This window comes from Colius striatus, chromosome 8 (genome assembly GCF_028858725.1).
Source record: "Colius striatus isolate bColStr4 chromosome 8, bColStr4.1.hap1, whole genome shotgun sequence".
Classification (NCBI taxonomy): Eukaryota; Metazoa; Chordata; class Aves; order Coliiformes; family Coliidae; genus Colius; species Colius striatus.
The window spans coordinates 21,866,231-21,892,932 of NC_084766.1; the positions used below are offsets into that span (position 1 = coordinate 21,866,231).

The window sequence follows — 26,702 nt, forward strand, 5'->3', positions numbered from 1 at the left end:
GGAGGCCTGTGGCCCGTGGAGTTCCACAAGGATTGGTTCTGGGGACAGTCTTGTTCAACATCTTCATCAACAACCTGGATGAGGGGACAGAGTGTACCCTCAGCAAGTTCACTGATGACACCAAACTGGGAGGACTGGCTGATTCCCCAGAAGGCTGTGCTGTCATTCAATGGGATCTTGGTTGGCTTGAGAGTCGGGCAGAGAGGAACCTCAGGAGGTTCAACAAGGACAAGTGCAGAGTCTTGCATCTGGGGAGGAACAATCCCATGCACCAGTACAGGCTGGGGGTTGACCTGCTGAAGAGCAGCTCTGCAGAGAGAGACCTGGGAGTCCTGACAGATAATAAACTAAACATGAGCCAGCAATGTGCCCTCGTGGCCAAGAAGGCCAATGGCATCCTGGGATGCATCAAGAAGAGTGTGGCCAGCAGGTCAAGGGAAGTTCTTCTCCTCCTCTACTCTGCCCTGATGAGGCCTCATCTGGAGTCCTGTGTCCAGTTTTGGGCTCCTCAGCTCCAGAGGGACAGAAAACTTCTGGAGACAGTCCAATGCAGGGCCACCAAGATGATCAGGGGACTGGAGCATGTTCCCATGCGACCTGGTCTAGGTGAACCTGCTTCTGCAGGGGGATTGGACTAGGTGATCTCTAAAGGTCCCTTCCAAACCCTACCATTCTATGATTCTATGATTCTGTGCAAAAAAAATGAACAAGCAAACATTTTCTGTATTGCAAAATCAGACATGAAAATGCTAGGAAATGCCAGAAGTAAAATTGTTTATCTGTTGTTTGGATCTTTCATCTTAATTTCCTTTTTCCCCTCTTCCCTCTAGCAATTGTTTCTGGTACATGTGGAAATTAAAGCATATAGAACCCAGAGTGTTTTTTCTTGAGTTTTTCTTCGTCTTTAGACAGCCCATCTTTTACATTTTCATTTTAGATTTCCTTGTAGGACTGAATTTTCTGTGAAAGGAACTAAATGTGTGGAAGTAACTCTGAAATGCCTTTTCTATATTTACTAGCTGGGCTTTCTTACAGAGAATAGATTCTTAAAGACACCCTGTGTCATCCCCATAAATCACACTGAGAAGAATAAAAGTAACTGGTACATTATTTCTGTACTTCAAAGTATCTGGCTATATTTGGGTCCCCGGAAAAAGTGGCCAGTTTTGAATATATAGTCCAGGTGAAGAGGTGATTTTTATTAATCTATTTCTGTCAAACTTTCCCTGAGCAGTTGTTTTCTGTTTTTCTCACAGAAAGGTATAGGGTTAGCTCGCTTGCAGGCATCCTAGGAAAATGCCAGTCAATCTGTTCTACGTAAGAGTCAAACGTTGTCCTGCAGACTTCTAAACAAGCATGATATTACGTGGAAATATTTTATTTTCTCTGAGATGTATTTGATTTTTGCTGCTGACACAACCATTCTCATTTTAGTTGTGATTTTTGGCTTCAGTAATAATTTCTGAATCTGCGACTAGCTTAGCCATTCGAAATACAGTAAATGAGATAATTTGACCCTGGTTTGTAGTCCTTTCACCTCACCAAGAGCATCTAGTGTAACAGTGAGCCCCAAGTTCCCAAGTTCCTGGTTTTAAAGCACTATATGCTGTTGTGAGGGAATGAATAAAAATTTCTGACACTCCTGGATTTCTGAATACTTAAAAGAGACCAGTATACACCAAGTGAGCTGAATCACCAGGACACATCTGCTGAATCCTAACTTGTTTGATAACTGCAGGCTGAAGGTACAAACAGTGGTATTCAGAAGAAGCACTTTTGTCACAGAATTTTTGCAGGGGATAGGAAAATTTTAATGCAGGTCTGTCTTAATAAACAAAAAGTTCAGTAACCACAAGCTGTCCTGAGTTGTGCCTAAACAGTACAGTGCAGAAAGACAAATACCTCGTAACAGATTGGCAGCATTCCCACAGCGTATACAAACACTTCTGTTGCATATGATTTGCATATACAAGTGAAAATTTGTGCTTAGATTTAGGTTTTTCATTATTGAATATTTTGCACAAAAATGCTAGGAGTTTTGAAGCTTTTATTTCCAAACAAGATCTTAAAATTTTTTTCTCATGGGGACATAAGATCCTTTCGTTTTGAAAGAAAATAAATTTTCACAATGTCTGGAAAATCATATTGATAGACAGATAAGCCAGAAATATGTTCTGCAGTACCAGAGACAGAAAAGAATCTTGGAGTTCCCATGAATACATGAATATGGACACTCAGTCTATTTGACTTGATCTTATGGGTCTAAACTGTCTTAGAGCAATGTTGTGAACTTTCAGCTCTCTGTTAAATCATAAAACCGACTTTTGAAAATGTACTAACTGTAGTACATTTGCAAGCATTTTAAATAGCTCCATTTAAAGCTAAGATTCCTAGCCATTTACTGTACAATGATTAGTTCTGTATATATATTCATGACTTTTGATACTCTAAACAATGACACCACTTTTTTATCACTGTAACATACCAGCACTACTACACGTTATTATTGTAAACCTCTTATTAATGAAATATCAATGTATTGTTCTATGATCATCTGGCCTCAACTTTTCAGTTCCTTTAGATTTTATAAGCCTGATTTCCATCCCATAGCTACCAGTGGAATTTACTAAATGAGAAATCACTCTTGTGAAAACAGTGTGATTATACCTCCGTGAAAGGGAAAAACAAGGGCATTCTTTCTAAAATTTTTATTTTCCTCACATGGCAGTTACAGACTTGTCTACTGAGACTATACTGTATTTTATTCTAAATTGTAGCTACACATCTTTAAGTTTATGTGTGTAAAATAAATATGAGCAAAATTCCCTCCCCTGGGAACCACAGGCATTTTGAGAAGAAAATTAATTTTAAAAGACTACACGAGCAGATAATACTTTATGATTATGTAGTGTGGGTATTTTTTAAAAAATCTATTTTACTTATTGTTTCTGAAAAGTTCTTATTCATGGGTTGTTCAGAAGGAGAAACCATCTCGTGTCTCTCATTTTATGGCACTATCTACAGATCTTTGTTCCTTTCCTGGGAGTGACACTTCCTTCTATGTTTCCTTTTACCAGTTTTTAAAGACCTTAATTCTTTGATAATGAACTCTCCTACATTGGCTGGTTTTACATATTCCAAAATTGTTTAAGCAAGCAATGAAAAAGATCTCTGCAAAAATTTCCGACCTTTCAGAGGCTTTATTCTATGCCAGGCTTAAAAAATAACAAAGACCATACTTCTAAGGTTCTTTGAACCATCCTACAATATTTAATAAAGGAAGTAGATCTCCAAATACATAATGTCTTAGAATTTGATACACTGTGCTCCAGAACACCAAGCTAAGCCTTGAGAATTTCTGATGGGATTAAAGACAAAATGCAGCCTGAAGGCAAGTGTGTTTGACTCACTTGGAAATTCTAGGTCATAATCTGCTGTGTATTCATTGAGTGAAAAATTGACTAGAAAATGAAAAAAATCCCTATTGTGATGAGCTACTGTAACCCTTGTTAATCTTCTTTCCATTGAATATGCAAAAGTATGTAATTTATAAAAATGCAGGAAAGAAGGAGAAATGGAGAAGTGTGAAAAGCAACTTGAAATAAAAGTATAATGGAACAATGATCTCTCTTCCCTGATTGGCTAGTTAGGGTGAAGATTCACTGCTCTGGTTGATTTGAGGTAATAGGAATAGCGGCTCAAAGCTGTTAGTACCCAGGCTTCTCACATTTCTGGTATAGTTGCCTATTCCCAGTTGCTTTTAATTTGGCACACCATCAACATCTTCATTACACATGTGGTTTAAAATGTTAGGAAATGCGACTTTCTCATAAACCTTTGCTTCCTTGACTAGGGGCTTTGCTAGCAAGCAGCATGATGTCATTTCATTTTTGTCCAACAGATGACATTTATACGTTGGTTTTCATGTCATAATCACCATTACTTCCATTCAAAAAACTCTTTCTGTACCTTCCTTCTTTTGTCAACTCCATGTGATTTGTTGGTATCTGCCGTCCAGCTCACCTCTCCATTTTGGGTTTGATTAAGTGCTTCAAATGTCACAGATAAGGAGAAGTGATAAGACTTAACCCTGCAGCTGAGGTAGTAGTGCCAAGATAGTAGATGCCTATTTTCCTCTGCCTCTTTCCTCTTAAAAAGTGCAAAGGAAGAATGGCTTTCTGTGCCACCTTGCAGTTATGATTACCTTGCTCATGTTGGGCTGGAGGTTTTGGATTGAAAAGATGAGCTTAGGCTGGTCAAAATACATCATTCCTTCGATGTGTGGTGGCCAGGATTGGATCTGTAGCATTGTTGGAACAGGAATCATAGGTAACTGACATCAGGAGCTGGTGTCACACGCTCATCATCACACGTTTCTATGTACCATTATTATATATTTCTGTTTTTCTTTCTGGTAGCCTTGCAGTGTTTTCTTCTCTTCCTCATATTTTCTTCTCCTATTGATTCTCTTGGATTGGCTCAGATTTCTCAAACAAAATTTTACCACGCAGTAGGTGGTATTGATGTGTTCTATTGCTTCGTCTCTTATTTCTGCTATCATAGAACCACAGAATCATAGAATGGTAGGGGTTGGAAGGGACTTTTAGAGATCATCTAGTCCAACCCCCCTGCAGAAGCAGGTCAACCTAGATCAGATCGCATAGGAAAATGTCCAGGTGGATCTTCAAGACCTCCAAGGAAAAAGACTCCACAACCCCTCTGGGCAGCCTGTGCCAGGGCTCCCTCACTCTCACAGTGAAATAGTTTTTTCTTATGTTTAAGTGGAACTTTTTGTGTTCCAGCTTCATCCCATTACCCCTTGTCCTGTTGCTAGATACAATAGAAAAAAGGGATGTTCCAACCTCCTGACACCCACTTTTTAGATATTTGTAAATGTTAATAAGAACTCCCCTCAGTCTCCTCTTTTCTAGACTAAACAACCCCAGATCTTTCCTCATATGAAAGATGTTCCAGTCCCCCGATCATCTTGGTAGCCCTGTGCTGGACTGTCTCCAGAAGTTTTCTGTCCCTCTGGAGCTGAGGAGCCCAAAACTGGACACAGGACTCCAGATGAGGCCTCATCAGGGCAGAGTAGAGGAGGAGAAGAACTTCCCTTGACCTGCTGGCCACACTCTTCTTGATGCATCCCAGGATGCCATTGGCCTTCTTGGCCACGAGGGCACATTGCTGGCTCATGTTTAGTTTATTATCTGTCAGGACTCCCAGGTCTCTCTCTGCAGAGCTGCTCTTCAGCAGGTCAACCCCCAGCCTGTACTGGTGCATGGGATTGTTCCTCCCCAGATGCAAGACTCTGCACTTGTCCTTGTTGAACCTCCTGAGGTTCCTCTCTGCCCGACTCTCAAGCCAACCAAGATCCCATTGAATGACAGCACAGCCTTCTGGGGAATCAGCCAGTCCTCCCAGTTTGGTGTCATCAGTGAACTTGCTGAGGGTACACTCTGTCCCCTCATCCAGGTTGTTGATGAAGATGTTGAACAAGACTGTCCCCAGAACCGATCCCTGTGGAACTCCACTGGCCACAGGCCTCCAACTCGATCCTGTGCCATTGATCACCACCCTCTGGGCTCTGTCATTCAGCCAGCTCTCGATCCACCTTACTGTTCACTCATCCAAGCCACACTGCCTGAGCTTTCTGATGAGAATGTTATGGGAGACAGTGTCAAAAGCCTTGTTTCAACTCCTAAATGTTTATATTTTGTAATGATTTCATTGAGTATGAATGGAAAATAAGAAGCACCTACCATCTGCTATGAAAATGTCATCAGTCTGATTCAAAACCAAAAACAAGTAACTAAATGAGCTGGCCATTCATTAGGCCAAATTCAAAAAATCGTGTATATTTGCTCTCATTTCTCCTTGTCTTAACAAATCTGAGTTTGTTTCTCAAGAACTTCCATTTAGAATTATTTTTGCAGTCTTCCAATTCCATTTTAGCATACTCTACCTTGTCAGTATGTTAGATACTCAAGTTTCTTCTCCAAGATCACATTGTGAGGAGACTAGCAGAACATGAGTTAAGACCTGAGGCATCTTATTAGCAGGTGACTGCCCTGCTACCAGCTTCACCACAATGTGACTCCATTCTTTCAATTTCCAGGCAACCAGTTGTGTCATTGACCATTTTGCCCTCTCCTGTGCTTTCCCACTGCTTTGTATGTTTGACATGGATGCACCTGCTTCCAGCAAGGTTTTCTTGCCCTAGCAGGAAGTCTAAGACTACTGCCTGGTCCCAGGACCATTGCTGAGTGTTACCAGAGAAACTGTTTGCACTCAGCAGCTGGACAACTGTTCAATGCCCAGATCTCCTTACTGACATATAGGAGTTTGAAGCACTGAGCTACACTTTCACTCTTTCTCTCTTCCTTTCACTCTTTCACCCTTTCACTCTTTTCTCTCCTCCTTCAAATAATCATAGAATCACAGAATGGTAGGGGTTGGAAGGGACCTTTAGAGATCATCTAGTCCAACCCCTCTGCAGAAGCAGGTAATCTTTATTTTACTATTTGGTGTAGATTCAAGAAAAGGGATGGAGTGTCTCTTCTTCCTCATTCCAGGCTCAGCTTGCAGTCTGGGGAATGGCACATTCGCATGAGCCTGAAACTCATGTCACTTCAGACAGGTCTGGAATTAAAGTCTCTCCTACCCTTGCATCAAAGAGAAGTAGAGCTCACACAAAATAGAATAAAAAATTAAAAGGGTCATGCAAACTGAATCTCAATCAGTCTAGAAAGGGATGATGTGAGTGCTTGCAACTTGAAGATATATATTTTTTTGTATCATAGGTTTCCACTGGTTAAATTATGTGCCACAATGATGATGGCTCTGTCTGCTTAATTTGAGTTGGAAGCAGAAGAATCTCTTTACATTCTGTTGTTTCTTCATTTCACTGAGGGTTGGAGATTCCAGTGCAGAACCTCTAAAAATGAAGGCTTGTTATTTCAGCATCAGAACATTTCAGTTTCTTTATGGATCCTAAAAAAGTACCAAAATCCTTCCCTTCTTTTGAAGCATTTTCTCACCATTTATATCATTTTATACACTATCATAACCAGGAATATTATTTTTTGAGCTTCCAACCCTCAGTTAAATCTTTGTCATCAAATATCTTTGAATTAAAAGAAATAGTGCAATAATTTAAATACATGATGGATTAAATAAAGGAAGATCTTCCCTGGATTGAGGAGGATTGGGTTAGAGACCTATTAGGCAAGGCAGACACTCAGAAATCCAGGGCTCCTGATGGGATGCACCCACCAGTGCTGAGGGAGCTGGCTGATGTTATTGCTAAGCCACTCTCCATCATTTTTGAATGATCATGGAGCACAGGTGAGGTGCCTGGGGACTGGAGGAAGGCCAATGTCACTCTAGTATTCAAGAAAGGGCAAGAAGGAGGACCTGGGAGATTACCTCCAGAAAGGTGATGAAACAGCTCATCCTGGATGTCATCTCAAAGTATATGAAGGGAAAGAAGATTAATCAGGAGTAGTCTACATGGATTCACCACGGGAAAATCCTGCTTGACCAACCTGATAGCCTTCTATGATGGCATGACTGACTGGGTAGGTGAGGGAACAACAATAGATGTCCTCTACCTTGACTTCAGCAAGGCCTTTGACACTGTCTCCCACAACATCCTCATCAGAAAGCTCAGACAGTGTGGCTTGGATGAATGGGCAGTGAGATGGATCAAGAACTGGCTGAATGACAGAGCCCAAAGGTTAGTGATCGATTGCACTGAGTTGAGTGGGGTTCCACAAGGGTAGGTTCTGGGGGCCAGTCTTATTCAACATCTTGATCAGCACGTTCGCTGATGACACCAAACTGGGAGGACTGGCTGATTCCCCAGAGGCTATGCTGTCATTCAGCGGGATCTCAACCGGCTTGAGAGTTGGGTAGAGAGGAACTTCATGAGGTTCAAAAAGACAAGTGCAGAGTCCTGCATCTGGGAAGGAACAACCCCATGCACCAGTACAGGCTGGGGGTTGACCTGCTGAAGAGCAGCTCTGCAGAGAGAGACCTGGGAGTTCTGGTTGACAATGAACTAAACATGAGCCAGCAATGTGCCCTTGTGGCCAAGAAGGCCAATGAGTCTTTGAGTACATTAAGAAGAGCATGGCCAGCAGGTCGAGGAAGGTTCTGTTCCTCCTTTACTATGCCCTGTTGAGGCCACATCTGAAGTACTGTGTCCAGTTCTGGGCTCCCCATTTCAAGAAGGATAGTTCACCAGAGGGCTACAAAGATGATTAGGGGGCTGGAACATCTCTGTGACAAGGAAAGTCTGTGAAATCTAGGGCTGTTTAGCCTGGAGAAGATAAGACTGAGAGGGGACCTTATAAACACTCATAAATTCCTAAAGGGTGGATATCATGAGGATGGGGCAATCTTTTTTCTGTAGTGCCCAGTTACAGGACAAGGGGTAACAGGCACAAGCTGGAACACAGGGAGTTCCGCTTGAACATGGGGAAAACCTTCTTTATTGTGAGAATGAAGGAGCTCTGGCACAGGCTGCCCAGGGTGGGTGTGGAGTCTACTTCTCTGGAGGTTTTCATAATCTGCCTGGACATGTTCCTGTGCAACCTAATCAAGGTGAACCTGTTTTAGCAGGGGTTTAGACTGGATGATCTTTAGAGGTCCCTTTCAGCCCCTACTGTTCTGGGATTCCATATAGTTCTTATCATTGATTCTTACAGGCTGAGAATGTGAGATTTTGATTCCCCAGAAGACATGTTTAAGTATTTCTTAGTGTTATTTGGTAATAATGCATTAGCAAAATATGTAAGGTAATTGTACTCTTCTTTATCATGTTGTCCATGTTACCAGTTAATATTGCAAGAATACTGATGAACATGGTTTTTTTTCAGTCTGTTTTTTTACTTTGGAATATTTCAGTTGCATACTCTGACATACCATGGGAATAATGTGAGGCAAATTGACATACCATAGGAATAACGTGAGACAAATTGTTAGGGTAGTGGTCCTGCCTGGACTCATATTTCTCACTGCTATTAAATCCTGGATTAAACACTATTAGCTCTCGCAGTCAACAGGTCCTTAATCTTACAGGGGGAGACTGTTCTGGCTACTAAGTTAATTAGGGAAGGTCTGTATCTTTTCCTCTGCTTTTCTTTTCTGAAGCATTAGTCAGGATGAGGAGCTTCCTCATGTTTATTGATACCTTTCCAGTTTGAAGAAGGACATAATCTCTAAAGAACTGCCTATCAGGCCCTAGAAGTGGAGTCATGTTTTTGCAAGGGTTTATTACCGTGGCAATCTTTCATTACATTCATTCTTGTTATAAAGGGGTGGTGACTGAAGCATGAAAATGTCTCACAGGTTTGTCAATGTTGTCATGTACTTAAGACTTAAAAAACACTGTGCTATTTGGATATGGATTGTGTCAACAATAGAAAGTGGTTAGACATGGCATCCTTAAAGTACTATAGCCATCTAGAACGATTCACTGTGCATTTTGTATTCTGACAAAGCAGTAAGAGCAAAATTCCTCTTTGGCTTAACTCTGCTTAGAATGGAAATGTTGACAATTTTAAGACCTTCATGTTTGTATTTAAATAATAAATCTTGGTTGCAGAGAAGTCTCTGGGAATTTTACAATTAACTTACAAAATGTCAGTGCTTTGATGACATTTAGTTACCAAATGTGTATTACAACTGCACTTTCAAGTGTGGGTCTAATGGCATAAACTTCAGTAGGCCTAAGAGAGTTAAAAGGATGCCTAATTAAGGCTTACTTTAAAATGACTCAATAATAGCTGGACAGATATTCAGCTGACATGAATTAATTTATGAGTGAAAAATGTATACCTAGCAGGATTAGATGGACAGAAAGTTTCTCTTGTCTAAGCACATCCAAATTACATTTGTCACAAAATTTTGAACAAATCCCATTGCAAATACAGAATATTTAGGCAGCCCTGCTCTGAGGACCTCTCACTTAATGATATTAAGGAGCAGTGCAGAGTATGATAGAAGGCACATCTTGATCCTCCTGATCTTTCTCATGTAATCAGTCTTATGAATTTAGAAGGATTATCCTCCAATCTCTGCACGTGGTGGTAAAAGGCAGTAAGTCAGATACTGCTTGTCAGAACCAAGCCATTGAAGAAAGCATCTTAGTGGTCTGTAAAAATCAACTGATTTATTTTCTCAAACAAGTTATTCTTCTGTTTGCTCCCATGATTCTTACCTAGATCTGAGGTAGTTTACTATATATTGTAATGTTCTTTTGACATATATATACATTTTCATTTGTTTCTGAGCTTTAAAAGTAGTCTTTTATTTCTTTATGTCTGCCAACTTTTAACATGATAAAATACATTACTTTTTGTTTACCTCCTGGAAAACATCAGCACCATAACTGAAGATGGTGATTCTGTGTAAATCTAATAGGAACTTTGAAGATGTCAGAGCAGCTCTGCCTATTAATCTTCTTCTATAGATAGATCTGAACAAAAGCCCTGGATCTGGACATACTCCAAATTTGAAGGCATTTAAAATTCAAAGACAGACGTCAAGCTGAATATATATGTTGATATCAGCTTCATCTGGCATCATTCAGCTACTTACAAGGAAGCATCGTCGTTACCAGAGCTGCAAATTAATTGTATTCAGCAGTGCATGTATGGCAGCACAGCATAATAAGGGAGAACACTTGCAAGCCCATACTGGAAAACAGAATAGGAGCCTGCCTTGTCCAACAAAAGCACAAGTACTTATTTGTCTCTATTAATCTAATATTCCCATCCTTTATTACAGTAAATTACATTACAACTATTGTGAAAGGATACTGGAAATACCTCACTGGGCTACATGATCTATTTCCACTGGTTTTTTTTAGCAAACTCTGGTGCTTCTTTTCTCATGCTTTTGGTCTGAGTTTCTGCCTTTGGGATGTTTTTGAAGAATGAGTGTGTACCACAAGCCCTGTGCAGGAAGCTGAGTAAGCAAATGCATGGAAACCCATTCCCCAAGAGAAGTCACTTACCTTTTTCACATCAGGTATATTAAAAAACTTCTTGGTATGAGCAACCCATCCCGCTATCCCGATGTCCAGAGGAAAAACTGTCTCATTGTCTGGTTTCACCAAATTGTCATCAAAATTGGAAGTTGGAGTGACATCGATAAGCCTGGTGGCTACCTCTGGAATACCATTTCGAGAACGACAAATAAACATACTACACCGATCAGCTGCCAGCAGCTGTGCCAGCCTCTGTAGGGCCTTGTGCACGATCTTTTCCATGGTGCCTCCTTCATCCTGGATTTCTGTTAGCAGCTCAAATAGTATGTTACATTCCTCCAGACGGGACATGTCTTTGAAGCTGACTCCTTCCTTCACATCTCCAGGGTTCACTTTAAAGATACTTCCCAGCACTTCTGCCCGCATTTTTCGGTCAAAATACTCCTTGGCAAATGCAGGGTTGTTCTCCAAGTATTTTTCAACAGCATCTTTATTTACCTCACCCATTTTTCCTGGATTGTTCTTAGGTTTTCTTTTAGAACTGCATCACCATCAAAGCAGGATTGGTAGCAAGAAGCTCTACCTTGATGTTAGTAAGAAAATGGTACTTCGTACATATTGTATGGCTCACAGGCATAGTACATTCACCTTCCTCTGTTGCTTCCAAGCCTTCTGAAACTCTTGAGATATGACAGAAGGCACTGGCTTAGCATCTTCTTAGCGTGAGATCTTGGAGACTGCTAATTAAAGAGATGTCAGGACACTAAACCCTTGAGCATTCTTAGCTCATAAATCCTGACGGAATCATTTTAGCATTTTAAACTAACCAATTCTTAGACCTTATAAAATAATCTGATGTGTAGATATATATACCTGTATGTTATCTCCTTCATTCACAGTGTATTATACACACAAAAGTTTCCATTGAAACTTAATATGAGGGTTTCCACCTAGATACTTATCCCACATTATACACGTGCACAGATGTGCACATGTGTATTTGTGAGAGGTATTTAAGAGATGGAAAACAAAATGTTATAGGCAAAATTTAAAATTGTAGAATTTGGTTTTCCTTGAAATAGTCAGGAGCTAAAAGAAATTGGATTACTAAAAATAAATAATTATGAAGTTATACCTGCATAAAATATGTGAAATTCTAAAGACTACAAAAGTCTGAGCTTGCTCAAGATTGGTTCCAGGTAAAGATGAAATAAAAGAATTAGAATTTGACTCAGCACAGCTAGATATGACTTTTTTTTTTTTTAATAAATAGTAAAATCAGAAAATAGTTTGAATCCAAATTGAGTTCAGGAGACAATTTGTTCTCTATGAGTATAAATATCCAGACAGGGTTCTGCAAGTAGTGGACTTTCTTCTATACTTTCTTCAGAAAAAGTGGGAGATTCCTGCTCTCTTACAGAGCAGGAAAATGGTAATAACTGATAGATGTATCTTAGTAGCCTTTGAATAGCTTCATGATATGATCAATATGTATAAAAGCAATAGACTTGAAAAGAATTTTATATGTATTTGCACATAAATTATTTCTCTTCATCTGTAATCTTTCTAATTTCTAGCTCAATAATTTTCATGCTACTGTTTAAAAAAGAGGATGTTGAAGAGCTCCAATGAAATTGTATGAAGAAATATTAACTTTTTTTTGCATTACTTCTTTGCATTATTTCTGGAACATTCTTCATAGTAGTTTCTTTGAAGTATGAAGGGTTCATAAGAGGATCTGTTTCATGTCCAGATAAAACATTCTAGAAAATAATTTTCTGTATAAGATTTACACATTCATCTTTATCACATGTGAGTAACCATGTTTACAAATATTAGTTGTTCTTCATATCGAGATTATATTAATTCTATGAAATAAAACAGCCTGTCACTCTCTGGAGGTAAAGTTAAGTGAAGACAGGCAACCTGACTGAGTTACATTGCCTGATTTTTTCTATATGCAAGATCAATTAGAATGCTTGCCATGGTTTCACCAAATCTCCATCATGCTCAGCTGTTTTTACAAATGTTAAACTATTTGTGCTTTGAGATAACAAAGATCATGTTTGGATTAGATACTGATGTAAGGTGATAAATGTTTCTTTGCAACAAAATATTTCAGATATAGATGAGTTGTTCTGTAAGCATTTTTAAATCATCAAATGATTTTGAGAGGTTTTTTTCTTAATTTAGATTCACTCTTACAATAGCACTCTTGCTCTGTAAAATGTTTGTGAAATGACATGAAAAAAGTATCAGAAACCAACAGAATTTCTTGGTGAAGTTTCTGTTTTGAAGACATTTAAATTGGCTTTTTTTCAACAATTGCTGTATTAGCCATGTTATGTTTCATCATTAACGCTACGTACACATTGATTAATCGTGAATAAATAAGGCAACCAAAGAAGTTGAAGTGATTTGATAGAAAGTAAAATGTAGCTTGGAAAATAAATGTGCCTTACATTTATGGAAGTCTGCATTTAGACTTAGGAAAATACAGTGTATTTTTATTGTTGCTTTTTTCTTTTTCTCATATTAGTAATGAATGTAATGTAATTAATTTTCTAAATTAGATCATTTAAACATTTTGGAGCACTAGCATTGTAATGAATGTCAAAGTTTCTGTGCTGGAATAAGACATTTATTTTCTGTTTTATTTCCTTTACTCTCCTTAGTTTCCATACTGTTGAACATATTATATTTAGTAATGCTAATTTACATTTGTATTGAAGTTTATGATAAGAAGCTATACCAAAAAAATAATTCAGATTTCTGTCACTTTCAAACATGATTTTCCTATCATCTTTTCTAGCCATTTCTTAATAAAATCACCTATTAAGAAAATATTTCATATAAGAAATTAATTTAATAGAGGATCCATTATATGCATGGAGGCTTAACACTGGAAATCAGCAAAACATAGTTACTTTCACTGCATTTTAAAGGCTAAAATAACATGCATTTGGTTTGATTCCTTTCCGTACTGAGGTATTTCTTCTTATTTAGAAACATGATGAGAAGGGTGCTATATTTTTCTTTCTTATTTTATTTCAGGGAATGTCAGAAATATGTGGGCTTTGTGATTTTAATACATGTGATGTCATTTGCCTTTGACATTCATAGTTACTGAAGAAATCAAACTATTTATGGAGTAGTTCTTAGTAGTAGGCCATTCCTGAGCCCTTGTGATACATGGAAACTCCTAAGACGGATAACTGACAGACGTGGTTATTTAAACAGATTCAAGCAGCATGTAAATGTCAAAGGTATTTATGAGGTTTCCTAGTTCAGCTCATTGTTTGTATCTCAGCATTTCTGTCTATCTTCATAGCACTTAATGCAATTCATCCAGTTAAGTTTTTCTGAAGACATACAGATCAAATGTGTTTATTTCAATTGCATGGCTTTTGATGTGGATATTTTTGTGACCACTTCATGGACATTGGAGATTCATATGTACAATCCAATAAATTAATATTCAGAATTTTTATTCTGTTTTCTAAATTATTAGACTATGAGAATGGATTGTTTAGGTATTTACAATAAGTAGCTGTGTTCTCCTAATACAGCCAGTTTTTGATACTGAAATGTTTTGGTGTCTTTTGGGGACTTTTGTAACCAACCTTTTATGTTGGTTAACTTTTATGTTTCTTAAAATATTTTTTGTGCCTTTTCTTAAACAAGTAATCTTTAAAATGTAAACACTAAAGACAGAACATTAGCTGCTTTTTCTAAATGGCTGAAAATTTTCATGGTCCTTTAAAACTACTAATTTAATTCATGAAATAAGTGGGCGACAGAGGTGTTAGATTCTAGGGGAGATTTTTTGAAGTAAATGACCAGTCTAGCATGAAGGATTGCCAGGTGCACTGTAGCTTTCACCATGAGCATGGGCTTCTTGGTAGCTTAGCATGAATTTCAGTATGCAGACTGAACAAAGGACAACAGCCTTTTAATCTTTTCCACTCCAGTATTTATGTCCTGGTGATCTTAGGTTACCTGACTATTTTTTATTATTGAATATATTACTTAGCCTCACTGAGAAGGGGTCTGACTCTGTCTTTTTCATACCCTCCTGCCAGATATTTATATACTTGGTAAGATCTCCTTGAGCCTTCTTTTGAGGCTAAACAGTCCCAGCTCTCTCAGTATGCCCACATCTTTCATCATTCATAGTTCAAAGCTCTCCCTACCAGGCTGGCTAGACTATTGGCAAACTTTACATAATTTTTTCATTTCCATTATAGTAATATATCTAGAAGAACATTTCAATTCAAAATCACAATCCTCAGAAATGTTTGCAAAAAAAGATAAAGATACCATTTTTAAAAAGTTTTGTTTAAATACTGTTTATAAAGAGTTCAATGCAAATTTACTCCTTAAGCAGAATGTCATGTTATTAAATTACAAAACCAGGTAGCATACGGGCTTGCATGGTGCAAAGGCTAGTCCTTTGAATTCCATTCTGTCCTTGACCTCTGTACTCAGGCTGCCACCAAGGGGAACAGTTGTGATGGTGACAGTGTACATAGTTGTCCCTTACAAAGTACAACCAGCTCCTTGGCTCAGCTTGTGCCACTCGTCGTCGCTTGTTCATATGAGTCTAGTTTCAAAGGGCAGTGGGTATGCTTAGATCCACTGCTCTGTCCACACAATAGTCCTTCATTTGCCTGCAAAATCTGACCCTGTTTGTGAATGGCATGATATAAATAACTAACTATAAGAAGATGGCAAAAACGTCTTTCAGTCTGTGTGCAGTGTGTCTGAAAATGGATGTTCCACTTCCTGTTCCCAGCTCTTTGAGCCAGCTTTCTTTTAAAAGCTAGACTTATTCTTGTGACCACAAATAAAATTCTAGTTCTTTTAATACTTAAAGCTCCAATGTTGCAGTGTTAAAAATGTTTTAAATAGTGATTTGACTCTTGTTTCTTCCTTTTTCTTATAAAGTCATAAATGAAACTAAAATAACTCTTACAATGAAAGCCTTTTTCTGCCATTTCCTTTGAAAATCTGACCTTTTCTGTGTATTTTCTATTGCTATTCCTCATGGAAAATATTGCAGAATTTTACAGCCTATTAATGTAAAAAGTACTTCAATCAGAGGATCACTGCCAGAAGTTAGCCCCTTTTTTTGGCCTCTTGGCAAAATGAAAAGGTAGAAGACTTTTCCCCTCTTCTATTAAATATGGTTCCAAAACACACATACTGACTTTTTAAAAACTTTCTATAATATTTTAAATAACGCTGCGAGCTTCTAACATTAGAATGGGAATTCATACATGAAATTTATCAAACTTGTTGTTGAACTTCGCACAAGTTTTGTAAACCTATGTTTTACACTAGAGGTTATTTGTATGTTTATCAGTATTTTAATAGTTCTTTTAAAGGTAGTTGTCTGAGTTCTATGCTTACCCAGAACCCAAGAATTGTTTGATGCCATTGATTTGATCTGTACACGTTGCTCTCAGAATCAATTGAAATCCTGGCCTTAATTCTGTTCCTTTTTGTTTTCATGAGAAGTACAAATCCACAAAGGGTATATCCAGGTTCCAAAGATGTGGATGAGGATAACTTTCTGGCATTATTTCTCAACTGAAACCATAGCCCAAGTCAATCCAAATGATAATTAACTGAGGCAAAGTTTACATTGTTTATGAGTTTGCATGGTTGTGCTGGCATAGCTGTATCTGTGAGGACTGAAAAAAAAAAATCACCCTTGAATTGCCACAACAATGCTGATCTACCAGCAACCTTCCATCCCTCTTCCAATACAGCCCACCTGGATGTAACTGACAACGGAGGAGGCCTTTTGCCTAAAAAGCTTGTCTCATTGAACCAAAGAAGTGCTTTAGCTGCAACTGTGAAAAGCCTTTGTTATTGTAAACTCTGACTGGGTAGGCAGAGTTGGAATTATTAGCTAAACAAGTAGAGGGATAGAGCCAAACTTTTATGATGTGACCTTCAAATTGTACTGACTTGGCCAGGTTATCTTCTTGCAGTTGTTGAAATGTGACTGGGAAATAGTGGTGTGACTTCACTGTAGCTGCACTCCCACAAAACCACAGTGATGAGAGTTCAAAATAAGAGTTTTCTCAGGCATTGCCTAGAGTTTGTAGAGATGCCAGACTTGAGCTGGATGAATTAGAAGTTGTAATTGCGAAGTCTCTGCCAGGCACCTCCACCAGATATGAGTTACCAAACATTGCAGAGATCAGTGGAGGCACACAATTAAGGAAATGCTGTTCCATGACCAATACAAGATCACATGATTCTGATTTATTTTTGTCGATTACCTCAGTTTAATTTAAGAGACTTTAATGACTCTTGAACATATTTAGAATTGATCTTATTAAAAATTATTAACAGAAGTAAATTTTTGTTTCAGTGAAACTTGGTGTTCTGTTTGTAAAACTGTTGAGGACAGCATACACTAAGTATAACAGGACTACTGACCTAGATTTTCAGAGGTGGTCAAATCTCATCAGGTTTTGATTCAGTTGGATGAGTGACTGCAGTCTCCTTTGTAAACCTCTGCCATAGAATTTTCATGGATAATTACGTTATTGAGAAAATTGTATAGGAATGGATTTGGTCCTGAAAGAATCTCTCTGCTAATATAAAGCAATATACAGATTCTTGAAGAGAAAAAACTTAGGAGAAATAACAATATGTCACAAATATTATTCAAAAACAGAAAGAATTGTTTTATTTGGTATCAAAGCAATAGGTTTAAACCTTATAAATTAAGCTAATTAATCCCTTTTCTTACTACCACTCATGTGAGACACTGAACAAAGAAAATCCATATTGATTTTGATCCTGTATGACAAATTCATATATTAAGACTAGTGAGTGTTTTGTGAAAGTTTTGTAGAAGTGCACATATATAAATGACATTACCATTGCCAGAGGCTGGAGCAAGGTTCTAAAAGCCACCAGAAGAATATAAATTGCTTTTCTTCTTCAGACTCTGTGCGAATTAGCAATCCTGAAAATCTCAGTTTAAAAAAAAGGAAATGTTGGATTACTGAAAGACTACTGTTGAAAGTTTCGGGACAATTAATATGCATCAACATTTCTGGTTTCCTATGTTAAATATGTTCTTTACTCCAAACAGAATGGAATTTTTAGTGTCTGATGTTATCTAGAGAATCAAAGGCTTCAAAACAGACTTGGAACAGGCATAAGCATTTGATGTTTGAGAGCATCAACAAAAACATACTCTCTATGCAAAAAGGCTCAAACACAAAGCAAAAAAGGAAGATAAACAGACTGTGCTACTGTTTGCATTACATAAGAAAAAGATAGTAAAGCGCAGCTATAGTAAATAATTTAATATTTTTACAAATATGTGAAAAGACTAGAATGCTGCAGTAAATGTCTTGGAAAGGCCATGCTGAATAAATTGTTTTAATTCTGTGCATCAGGTACTGTTGAAGTAGTTTTTTATCTGACATTGGTATCTCCATATTTAAATTATATTTTGCCTTAATTTTTAAAGTAATGAACACAGGCCTTTCTACTAACAGGGTTCTGCCTTTATTCTTTCAAAACTGGGAGGTGAAAAAAGTAGGTGAATTAGTTCTTTTGTTAACAATTATTCCTGTCCTCCTGTGGTTACATATCTAGAAAATAATTAACAGGTTTTCTCTAATGCTTTCTAAAGATGTTGAAACTACAGAACAAATATTGACTGAGAGGCAGCAACACTTGCCTGGACAGGAGAAAATAATGGTTTATATAACTGAAAACTGTTTGCCAAAAACCGAACAGAAATTCTGGAAGCTCTAATTTGAAATTGATATCAAAAAGACTAGATGTGGGTTGTACACGCACTTGGGTATTTGCAGGCCACACACATGTCCTGCCACCTTTGCAGTAGCACACAATAGTGCTCTTTTGCCTTCCTGAAGATTTGCAGTGCCCCAATTCCTGTTCCTGGAAGCCAATCATGCGATGATTTAGCACCGGAGCCAGCCTTTGGGAAGCAGAGGGAACCAGTCATGAGGACCTGAAGAGATTCTGGTATGGCCAGGCTTTCAGAAACATTAGCAGAAACTTGCAAGTACGATGTTTGCCGATGTTTATCAGAGGAAGAGAGGAAAGGAATTTGGGGAGGAGGTGGAGGAAACAAGTCTGCACCTTGTAACTGGGTTGAGCACATTGGGTAAGAAGGACTTTGGACTGCAGTGTGTAAAATCATAGGGGAGGTGGAGGCAGCTCACTCTCCCCCACGCCAAGGGATGCCTCTCTTTTGTTTTCCTTACACATGTGCACCCTCCTTCCCCCAGGTGTGAGCTATGCCTTTGGGTTCGGAAAACCAAAGAGAGGCATTTGCTCCTAGCGCCTGCTTGGCTGCAGGTCAGGGTCAAAGACCACCTGAGCCCATGGGTATTACGCAAGAAGCTGTTTTGAAGGGGCCCTGGCCTGCAGCATGCATCATCCTGCCTGTCCACTCCCCCACGAGTGCTGGCTTTGTACCTCAAGGGGTTGCGAAAGCCCCAGGACTACATAAAGCATTCCCTGTCTGGGTGCCTCACCACTGCCATCAATACTTGGGCTCTGAAGAGACTACAGGGACCAGCAGTGTCTGTAAGGGACCCCGCTGTAGTGGGCTGGGGACAACCGGGTGCCTTGGGCCTACGCATGTGTCGGGAGCAGCTGTGTGATGCCCTGGGGACCTGTCCAGGCAGCCTTCCTTTCCTCGCTTGTGCGACAGAGCATGTTTCTGATGCTATTCTCTGTTTGCTGTTGCTGCAGGGACAGGATGACCCACACGGAGAGAGCTCTGCCCTGGCTGCTGCTGCTGGCACTGGCCTTGCTGGGCAGCAGCACAGCAGAGCGGGACTGCCGAGTGAGCAGCTTCAAAGTCAAGGAGAACTTCGACAAGATCAGGGTAAATCTTTCTCTCCTGGATCTGTGATTTCTTGCCTAGCTGCTCTTCCCAGGCTACAAAATCTGGCATTAAGTAGCACCACTGTGTTCACATTTTCATTTTCAAGTCACAGATTGCAACACTGAGAAACAGTGAAGTGTGTAAAGTTGCTCCACACATGCTGGATCCTGATGCATCTGATAAAAGAATGCTGCAGAAACTGAGTATTAGCAGGCTGGTCTCAAACTGCATGGTCTAAACAAAAGGAGTTTAGTGACTTGGTTTGTTTATAAGAAAAATGAATACTCTGGTGTTTTCAGACATAATTGCAAGGAAAAAACATTTATACATGGATCTGTCAAGATCTGCCAGTTGTCACCCTCTTCCTACCAAGTTTTGTATTCTAAATATTGGAGAACTGCAGATACAAATAAGACACCTAAAAATGTTAACTCTTTCACCTAGCTGCACTAGGACATACTGGAGTGTTCATGCTGTTGGAACACCTAGATTTGTTTCTTGGGTACAGCTTTGAGGCACAGTATCAAAGATCTGCATATCCTTCCCTCTGTCATCTTCCCTGGTTTATAGTGTCTGTTTGTAACATTTTCCATATTTCTAGATCTAACTGCAGCCTTTCTTATTTCCTTGCAGTACAGTGGCACCTGGTATGCCATGGCAAAAAAAGATCCTGAGGGGCTGTTTCTGCAGGACAATGTGGTAGCCCAGTTCACTATAGATGAGAATGGACAAATGAGTGCTACTGCAAAGGGCAGAGTCCGGCTCTTCAAGTAAGCTGCTTGCAGTCTTCCTCTTCCATTTCACTAAGATGCTCTTGCATTTACTGCTGCTCTAATCCTACTTGCTATTCCTGTGCTAGTCACACAGTCACACCAAATCTGTGCTGTTAGATTTCAATGTGATGTTTTCTTCCTCTGACTACAGTAACTGGGATGTCTGTGCTGATATGATTGGCTCTTTCACTGACACAGAGGATCCTGCCAAGTTCAAGATGAAGTATTGGGGCGTTGCCTCTTTTCTGCAGAAAGGAAGTGAGTATTTAGCTATAAAAGATGCTGAACTACTTTGGCACCTAGTTATGTTTTATGTCCACACTGAGGAAGGAAAAAGTAGCGTTGGATTTCGTAAATACACTTAAAAAACGTAATAACTATCATACAGCAGAGCCTTAATGTGAACCAGATAATTACTATTTTTTATATGGAACAGCTGGTTGGCCTTCTTTAAACAAGACCAGACCTTTGTATATCTTTGCCTTTCTTTTGTTTGTTACACAACACTATAATTGAAGGTCACTGTTTGGAAAGAAATGAAAGGCATTAGGCTGGAAAGCCTAACGTCAGATTTGGCCAAGCAAGGAAGCAGATTTTGCTTGGTCTCATGTCTGCAAATGTAGAGATCTATCTGTTTCAAGAAACAAATACAATTCAGTATATTTATATTTATCTGTCACATAAAATTATTTTATTGAGCCAAGTAGAGATTCAGACACTTGTAGCTCAAGACATTTCCATTAATTGTTTCCAAGAGAAGCAGGCAGAATTTGGAAGTGATTGGAGCTCCATTCTTTCCAAAGACAGTTACAACTAATGCTTTAGATACCATTTTCTCTTGAATTATTGATGAATCTCCTTACAGCATGCTGCTGAATCATGTTTTCATGGATGCTTCAGATTGCTGAATGACTCTACCTTTCTAAAAACTGTGGTCCCCACACACACCAGAGACAGGAAAGACTACAATGTTGCCTTCACCAGTGCAGAGACAGTGTAAGGGAAGATCTTCTGCTCCAGGAGAGGAAGGTGCAGAGATGACACGTTTTACAGCAAACACCTAGGTTCACTTCTGATAGCCACAGTGTGTCTGAGTGACCAGGTGTTTGTCAGATCACCTAGCTAAATAGTTAAGAATTCTCTGAAATTATAACTATGTTTTGAGATGAGGGTTTATGAAAGAACTCGTAGCAAATACAGTTCTAACGCACGTGGAAACTGCATGATAATATTTTTCCTCAAAAATACAGTTTAAGTAACACCCCTAGTAGGAAGTACTTACACCTTTTGACTAGTATGACCAAGAGAGCATTTAGCTTCTCCATTTGTTTTTTGGAACTATTTTCTGTCTGTTCCCGTTTTCTGGTTAAAGTAAGAAAACTTTCTCTGTACTTCATGCTAGCTGCTGTAAAATACAGTTCTTTTTTGTGTTTGTTGCTACATTTTGTAATGATGTTCAGATGTGGATCTAAAGGTCCCTTTCAACCCTATCATTCTATGATTCTAGGCATTTTCTTAGCACTTCTTCATGGTGCTCTTGTTCTGTGCTCATGTTAGAGCAGAATAGTGGTGCCAACCATTTCCTCTTCTCTCCATCGTTATCCCTGACAAATATGCTTATGTTCCTTTTTTTACAAAAAAACCACCCAACCCAAAACCCAACCATGGAATTAAATACAGGAATAAAGTAAGAGCTACTCTGTTATAATTTACACCAATCTTTATCATGTTATTTACTTTACAGAGTTATGGCAGCAATCTCTTTAGATTTACTAGATGTCACTTGTGTCTCTAACACCTTTGCTTCTTTGCTGTGGTTTCTTCCAGATGACGATCACTGGGTAGTAGACACAGATTATGATACATATGCTCTTCATTACTCCTGCCGCCAGCTAAATGAAGATGGCACTTGTGCTGATAGCTATTCCTTTGTGTTCTCCCGGGATCCCAAGGGATTGCCTCCAGAGGCACAGAAAATTGTCAGACAAAAGCAGATAGACCTCTGCTTGGACAGAAAATACAGAGTTATTGTTCATAATGGTAAGAACATATTTTTTTCCCATGAATTTTCTTTCAGGTTTTAATGATTAAAGCACTGGGAGTCTCTTGCTTATTAAATAGCAAATACATTAAGTCTTTTAATTAGTAGTTGTAATGTTGTCTTGTGAAAACTGGTGCTTGTACTAAGTTATTTCAAACTTCTACGTCCCTTATCTGAAGAACTAAGTTGTATAGCTTTTTATGTGGCATGTCACATCAGCTGAAACAACAATTAGAGGAAGTTGTAAAACAATTACATTGAGGTTGTATGAGCAAACATAAGAAGGATAAATTTCACAGTTGCTATAAAAAGAAATTATATCTCTTTTTAATAAGAACTCTTTGCCTTTGTCAACAAAATAGTTCCTGAAGGGAAAGGAATGTATTCTTTGAAAAATTCTTCATAAAAGACTTTTAAAGAAAATCAGAAGTCTTGGTAAGGGTACCATACATGTCCTCATGCCAGTTGTTTGACAAAGGGTTGTGAAAAAACTACATATATCTCATATTGGAAGTATGACCCTGTCTTGAGCCATATAATCAGGCTGAGCTTGCAACACAGGGAAGGATACAGATTAACTCACTTGTGCTCAAGTATATTGGAAAAGGCCAAATCGTAATTTATGCTACTTTAATCAGTGATCTAGAAGAAAACTTTACTGATCTTTACTCATGAAGATTGCACCCAGAGTGAGGAATAGTAAAGAATGGCAAAGACAGATCAGAATATTTAAGACAAATAAATAGTAGCGTAGCCATCCCTACTGCTCACCCCATGTTCTGTAAGACATGGTATCTACAGAAGGCTTGACCAGTAAAATCAGATGACTGTGAATTCCAAGGTGATACTGTGTTCAAGAGAGTTAATGTGATTCTTGGATGCATAAACCAAGGATGCAAAAGATGAATTTACAGACTTATATGAGACTGTTGTCTTTGGCATAGGTCTGCTTGCTTTGCCACATTTGATGATAATCATAACTGCAAAGGGTACTGAGGATGAATTAGATGTTTCAAAGAGCAGAGAAAACAATTGAAAGTTTGTATGATGTGTCCTCTAGTGAGTGCTACAAAGACCTTGCTCTTTTTGAATCAGAAAGAAGTTAAAGGCTGACCTGAGCAAAGTCTGTGCTTGCCCACAGAAGCATTGGGAATTGGATAATGAAGAACTTGCAAACATAGGAATAATAAATAAAAATGGATGGAACTTTAAACTGGACACATTCAGAGCAGAAATAAATAGCCATTTGTTTAACTCCAAAGGTTAATGACCTTTGGAACAGTTTACCAAGAGCTGTTCATCATTGAAATCTGTAAATCAAGATTAAAGGCTTTTCTAAATGACATGTTAAAATACACTGGGATTGACTGAAGGAACTTTTGTGTATTATAAAGAAAGTCAGAACAGATAAGCACACTCAGCTCTTGTGGTTCTATTACCCATTCATCTCAATTGTAAACTGAGAGTAATATATTACCATGTTGTAAAGTACGTGTGCTGATACCAGGGTCCCTGAAAGATCTGCTAGGGTGGGTGGTGTTGAGAATACTGATTAGTGACCTGGAAAAGGTGCCTGACAAAATGAAAATAGAAATTTTGCCTTGAATGAGAATTTGGAGGCAATGTAAAGAGACAGTTGGCAGTCCAGACAAAGGGACATCGTAAGCGCAAATGAAATTGGCTTTTGTGAATGATGGCATAAAGTGTGGGATACAAATGGAACAACATCATTTACTGCTCTTCAAATGAAGTACAAGAAGAAAAGTTTCTGAGGATGAGAAAATAAAATAATGAGATTATTAGGGATGGTTTTGTAGTAAATCTGAGAACAAATGTAGATATACAGCTGTTGTACTGTAACATTCAGATGTGTGTGTTACACTGGTTCCTCACATTTCTGTCAAACACAGAGAAAGTACTACTGTGAAATCAGGATATTGGGCTACTCCAAGTTCTGGTCTGATTGAGGATGGTGGAATTTGATTCTGTTATTTCTGCACTATATGAGGCTTGCAAGGCAAAAAAAGTATTAGCAATCTTTGCAAGAAAGTATAAACCAAAAAGTTTGAATATATTATCAATAATTTGTATTATAAACTTTCCAAATATCTCTGAACTTCCATGCAATAGAAGGCTCATGGGTTTTCACAGAATATAGAATCAATATTGCAATTTTAAAATAAAACCTCAGAATGTGTTTGAATAGTTCAACCTTAAATATTTTTTGATCTCCTAACAATTTAAATGTTGATCATGCTGCCTCTAGTTTGTTACAGAAATATCAAATCTACCAAGTTGCACCCAGTACTGTATTCTTTGTCTACTGTCCTAATCTATACTCAGATGTTAGGTGTGGAGTTCAGTGTCTTCTAAATAACACTGTGAATTCCATACTGTTTGTAAATGAAAAATAGTAGCCTGGGCCCTTCATTCTGTCTGCTTTTTGCTGAGGATTATGCCACAGTTTATGAGCCCAGCACTAAAATATAAATGAAACAAAGCCATCAATTTGCAGCTTTGCCTTGTGATCAGGAGCTGCAGTTATCATAGTGTTAGTTGATTCCGAATTCTTCAGTATCATTAAGCCGAAGTTCTTGCATAGCAAGTCCGTTTGGGAAATGAGAGAACAAATGTGAAAACCAAACCCAACATTTATGGAAAGCTTTATATAGGAAGCTCTTACAAAATTCACTTAATTCCTCATGTGTGGATTGGAAGCCTTTCTACTTTAGTTTAAATTCTGCCATTAAGAGCTACAGAATTAGGAGCAAAAAAAAGTAATTTTTAATTGTCTGTACTGACCTGCATTCCTCTGCTATCATGGTAAAATTCTGACTGATGCTAATAGAGGCTGCAAGAATAGGCTTGTATCTGTTTCAAATTGTGCATACTCTGCCTAAGCCTTGAAGCTAATTTTTTCCACAAAGATTTTTCATTAGCTTTTTAAATGAATACTGTTCTCAAATTAAGTTCCCTCCAAAAACTTAATAGATGTATAAAACTTACCTTGATGGGGGGTGGGGAGGGGGGGGAAAGGCCTAAAAGGCAAAAGAGAAGGCTAGTATTTTTGGTTGTAACTTAGATTGCATTTCTGATGGTAGCACCTTTCCAACTACAGATCCAGCTATGACACAATCTCTCAGAGTAATAATAGCTCAAGTGATACAGTGTGAATGTGGATATTACAGTGGGACTACTTGAAATACAATATGATAGCACATTACTAGAATACAAAGCTGAATCTCCTTTTAGCATTTGCTAAAAAAAAAAAAAAAGAGTGAATTAGAGTGGTATATGCCTTGAGCTAACTTGCTGTTGCTATTAGAACTTTTGAAGGTCAGGAGATTTCTATTTTGTTGAAAGACATTTTCAAATCAATAACTTTTAAAAGGAAAATAATTTGAAGCACATTAAAGTAACTAAATAACTCTTTTATGACTATCTATCCAGTACCTTGTTTGCCAAAGTATTAAAATGCTCAGGACAGGTGTAGCAGATTGGATGACTTCCAGTTTTATTCCAAGTTGAAAATTCTTTGCACATTATAAACTGCAGAGCAAGATATTGACATTACAAGTAAGAGACTGCTGGATTCTAGAGCATTAAATATATATATATATGTATGCATTTTAAATTAGGTGAAATTTTATCTAGTGTGGTCTAAATCAAACATTTTGGGTTTTGTGTTTCAGGATTTTGCTCTTAAGGAGATCCAAAACTACAGAAAGAAACCATGTAACAGCACCATGGATGTAAACATACTGATTGGGTATTCTCTTGAAAACCTTTTAAATGGCTTCATTTAGATTTTAAGTATATTTATCTGAGCAGTGTAACTCACCTTGTTAATAAACCAATGAAACATTTTAATAAACTTGGATTACAGGGGAACAAATTGTTGGTATGCAAATCTGTACATATGTAGACATTGGTTTTATTAGTAAACCATTATCTTAATGCACAGTTTTGAATTCGTGACAGACCACGATGATAATT

The 26,702-nt window shown here is 38.2% G+C and overlaps 2 protein-coding genes across 4 annotated transcripts in view; one reads left to right on the forward strand and one right to left on the reverse strand.

Moving 5' to 3' along the window:
• Positions 1–11,503, reverse strand: part of PDE6C (phosphodiesterase 6C) — a 31,629-nt gene extending 20,126 nt beyond the window's left edge. For both annotated transcript variants that reach the window (XM_062001252.1, XM_062001251.1), the window contains exon 1: positions 11,024–11,503. In XM_062001252.1, the coding sequence (XP_061857236.1) occupies positions 11,024–11,503 (480 nt within the window). The remainder of the gene's footprint in view (positions 1–11,023) is intronic.
• Positions 1–26,652, forward strand: part of RBP4 (retinol binding protein 4) — a 35,770-nt gene extending 9,118 nt beyond the window's left edge. The window contains exons 1-6 of one of the 2 annotated variants that reach the window (XM_062001253.1): positions 19,521–19,588; positions 19,757–19,892; positions 20,526–20,662; positions 20,817–20,923; positions 22,493–22,705; positions 26,399–26,652. In XM_062001253.1, the coding sequence (XP_061857237.1) occupies positions 19,764–19,892; positions 20,526–20,662; positions 20,817–20,923; positions 22,493–22,705; positions 26,399–26,412 (600 nt within the window). In that variant the 5' untranslated portion in view covers positions 19,521–19,588; positions 19,757–19,763 and the 3' untranslated portion in view covers positions 26,413–26,652. Of the gene's footprint in view, positions 1–19,520; positions 19,589–19,756; positions 19,893–20,525; positions 20,663–20,816; positions 20,924–22,492; positions 22,706–26,398 lie in introns of those variants that run through there. The other variant, XM_062001254.1, reaches the window with a different exon arrangement.
• The last annotated feature ends 50 nt before the right edge of the window (positions 26,653–26,702 follow it).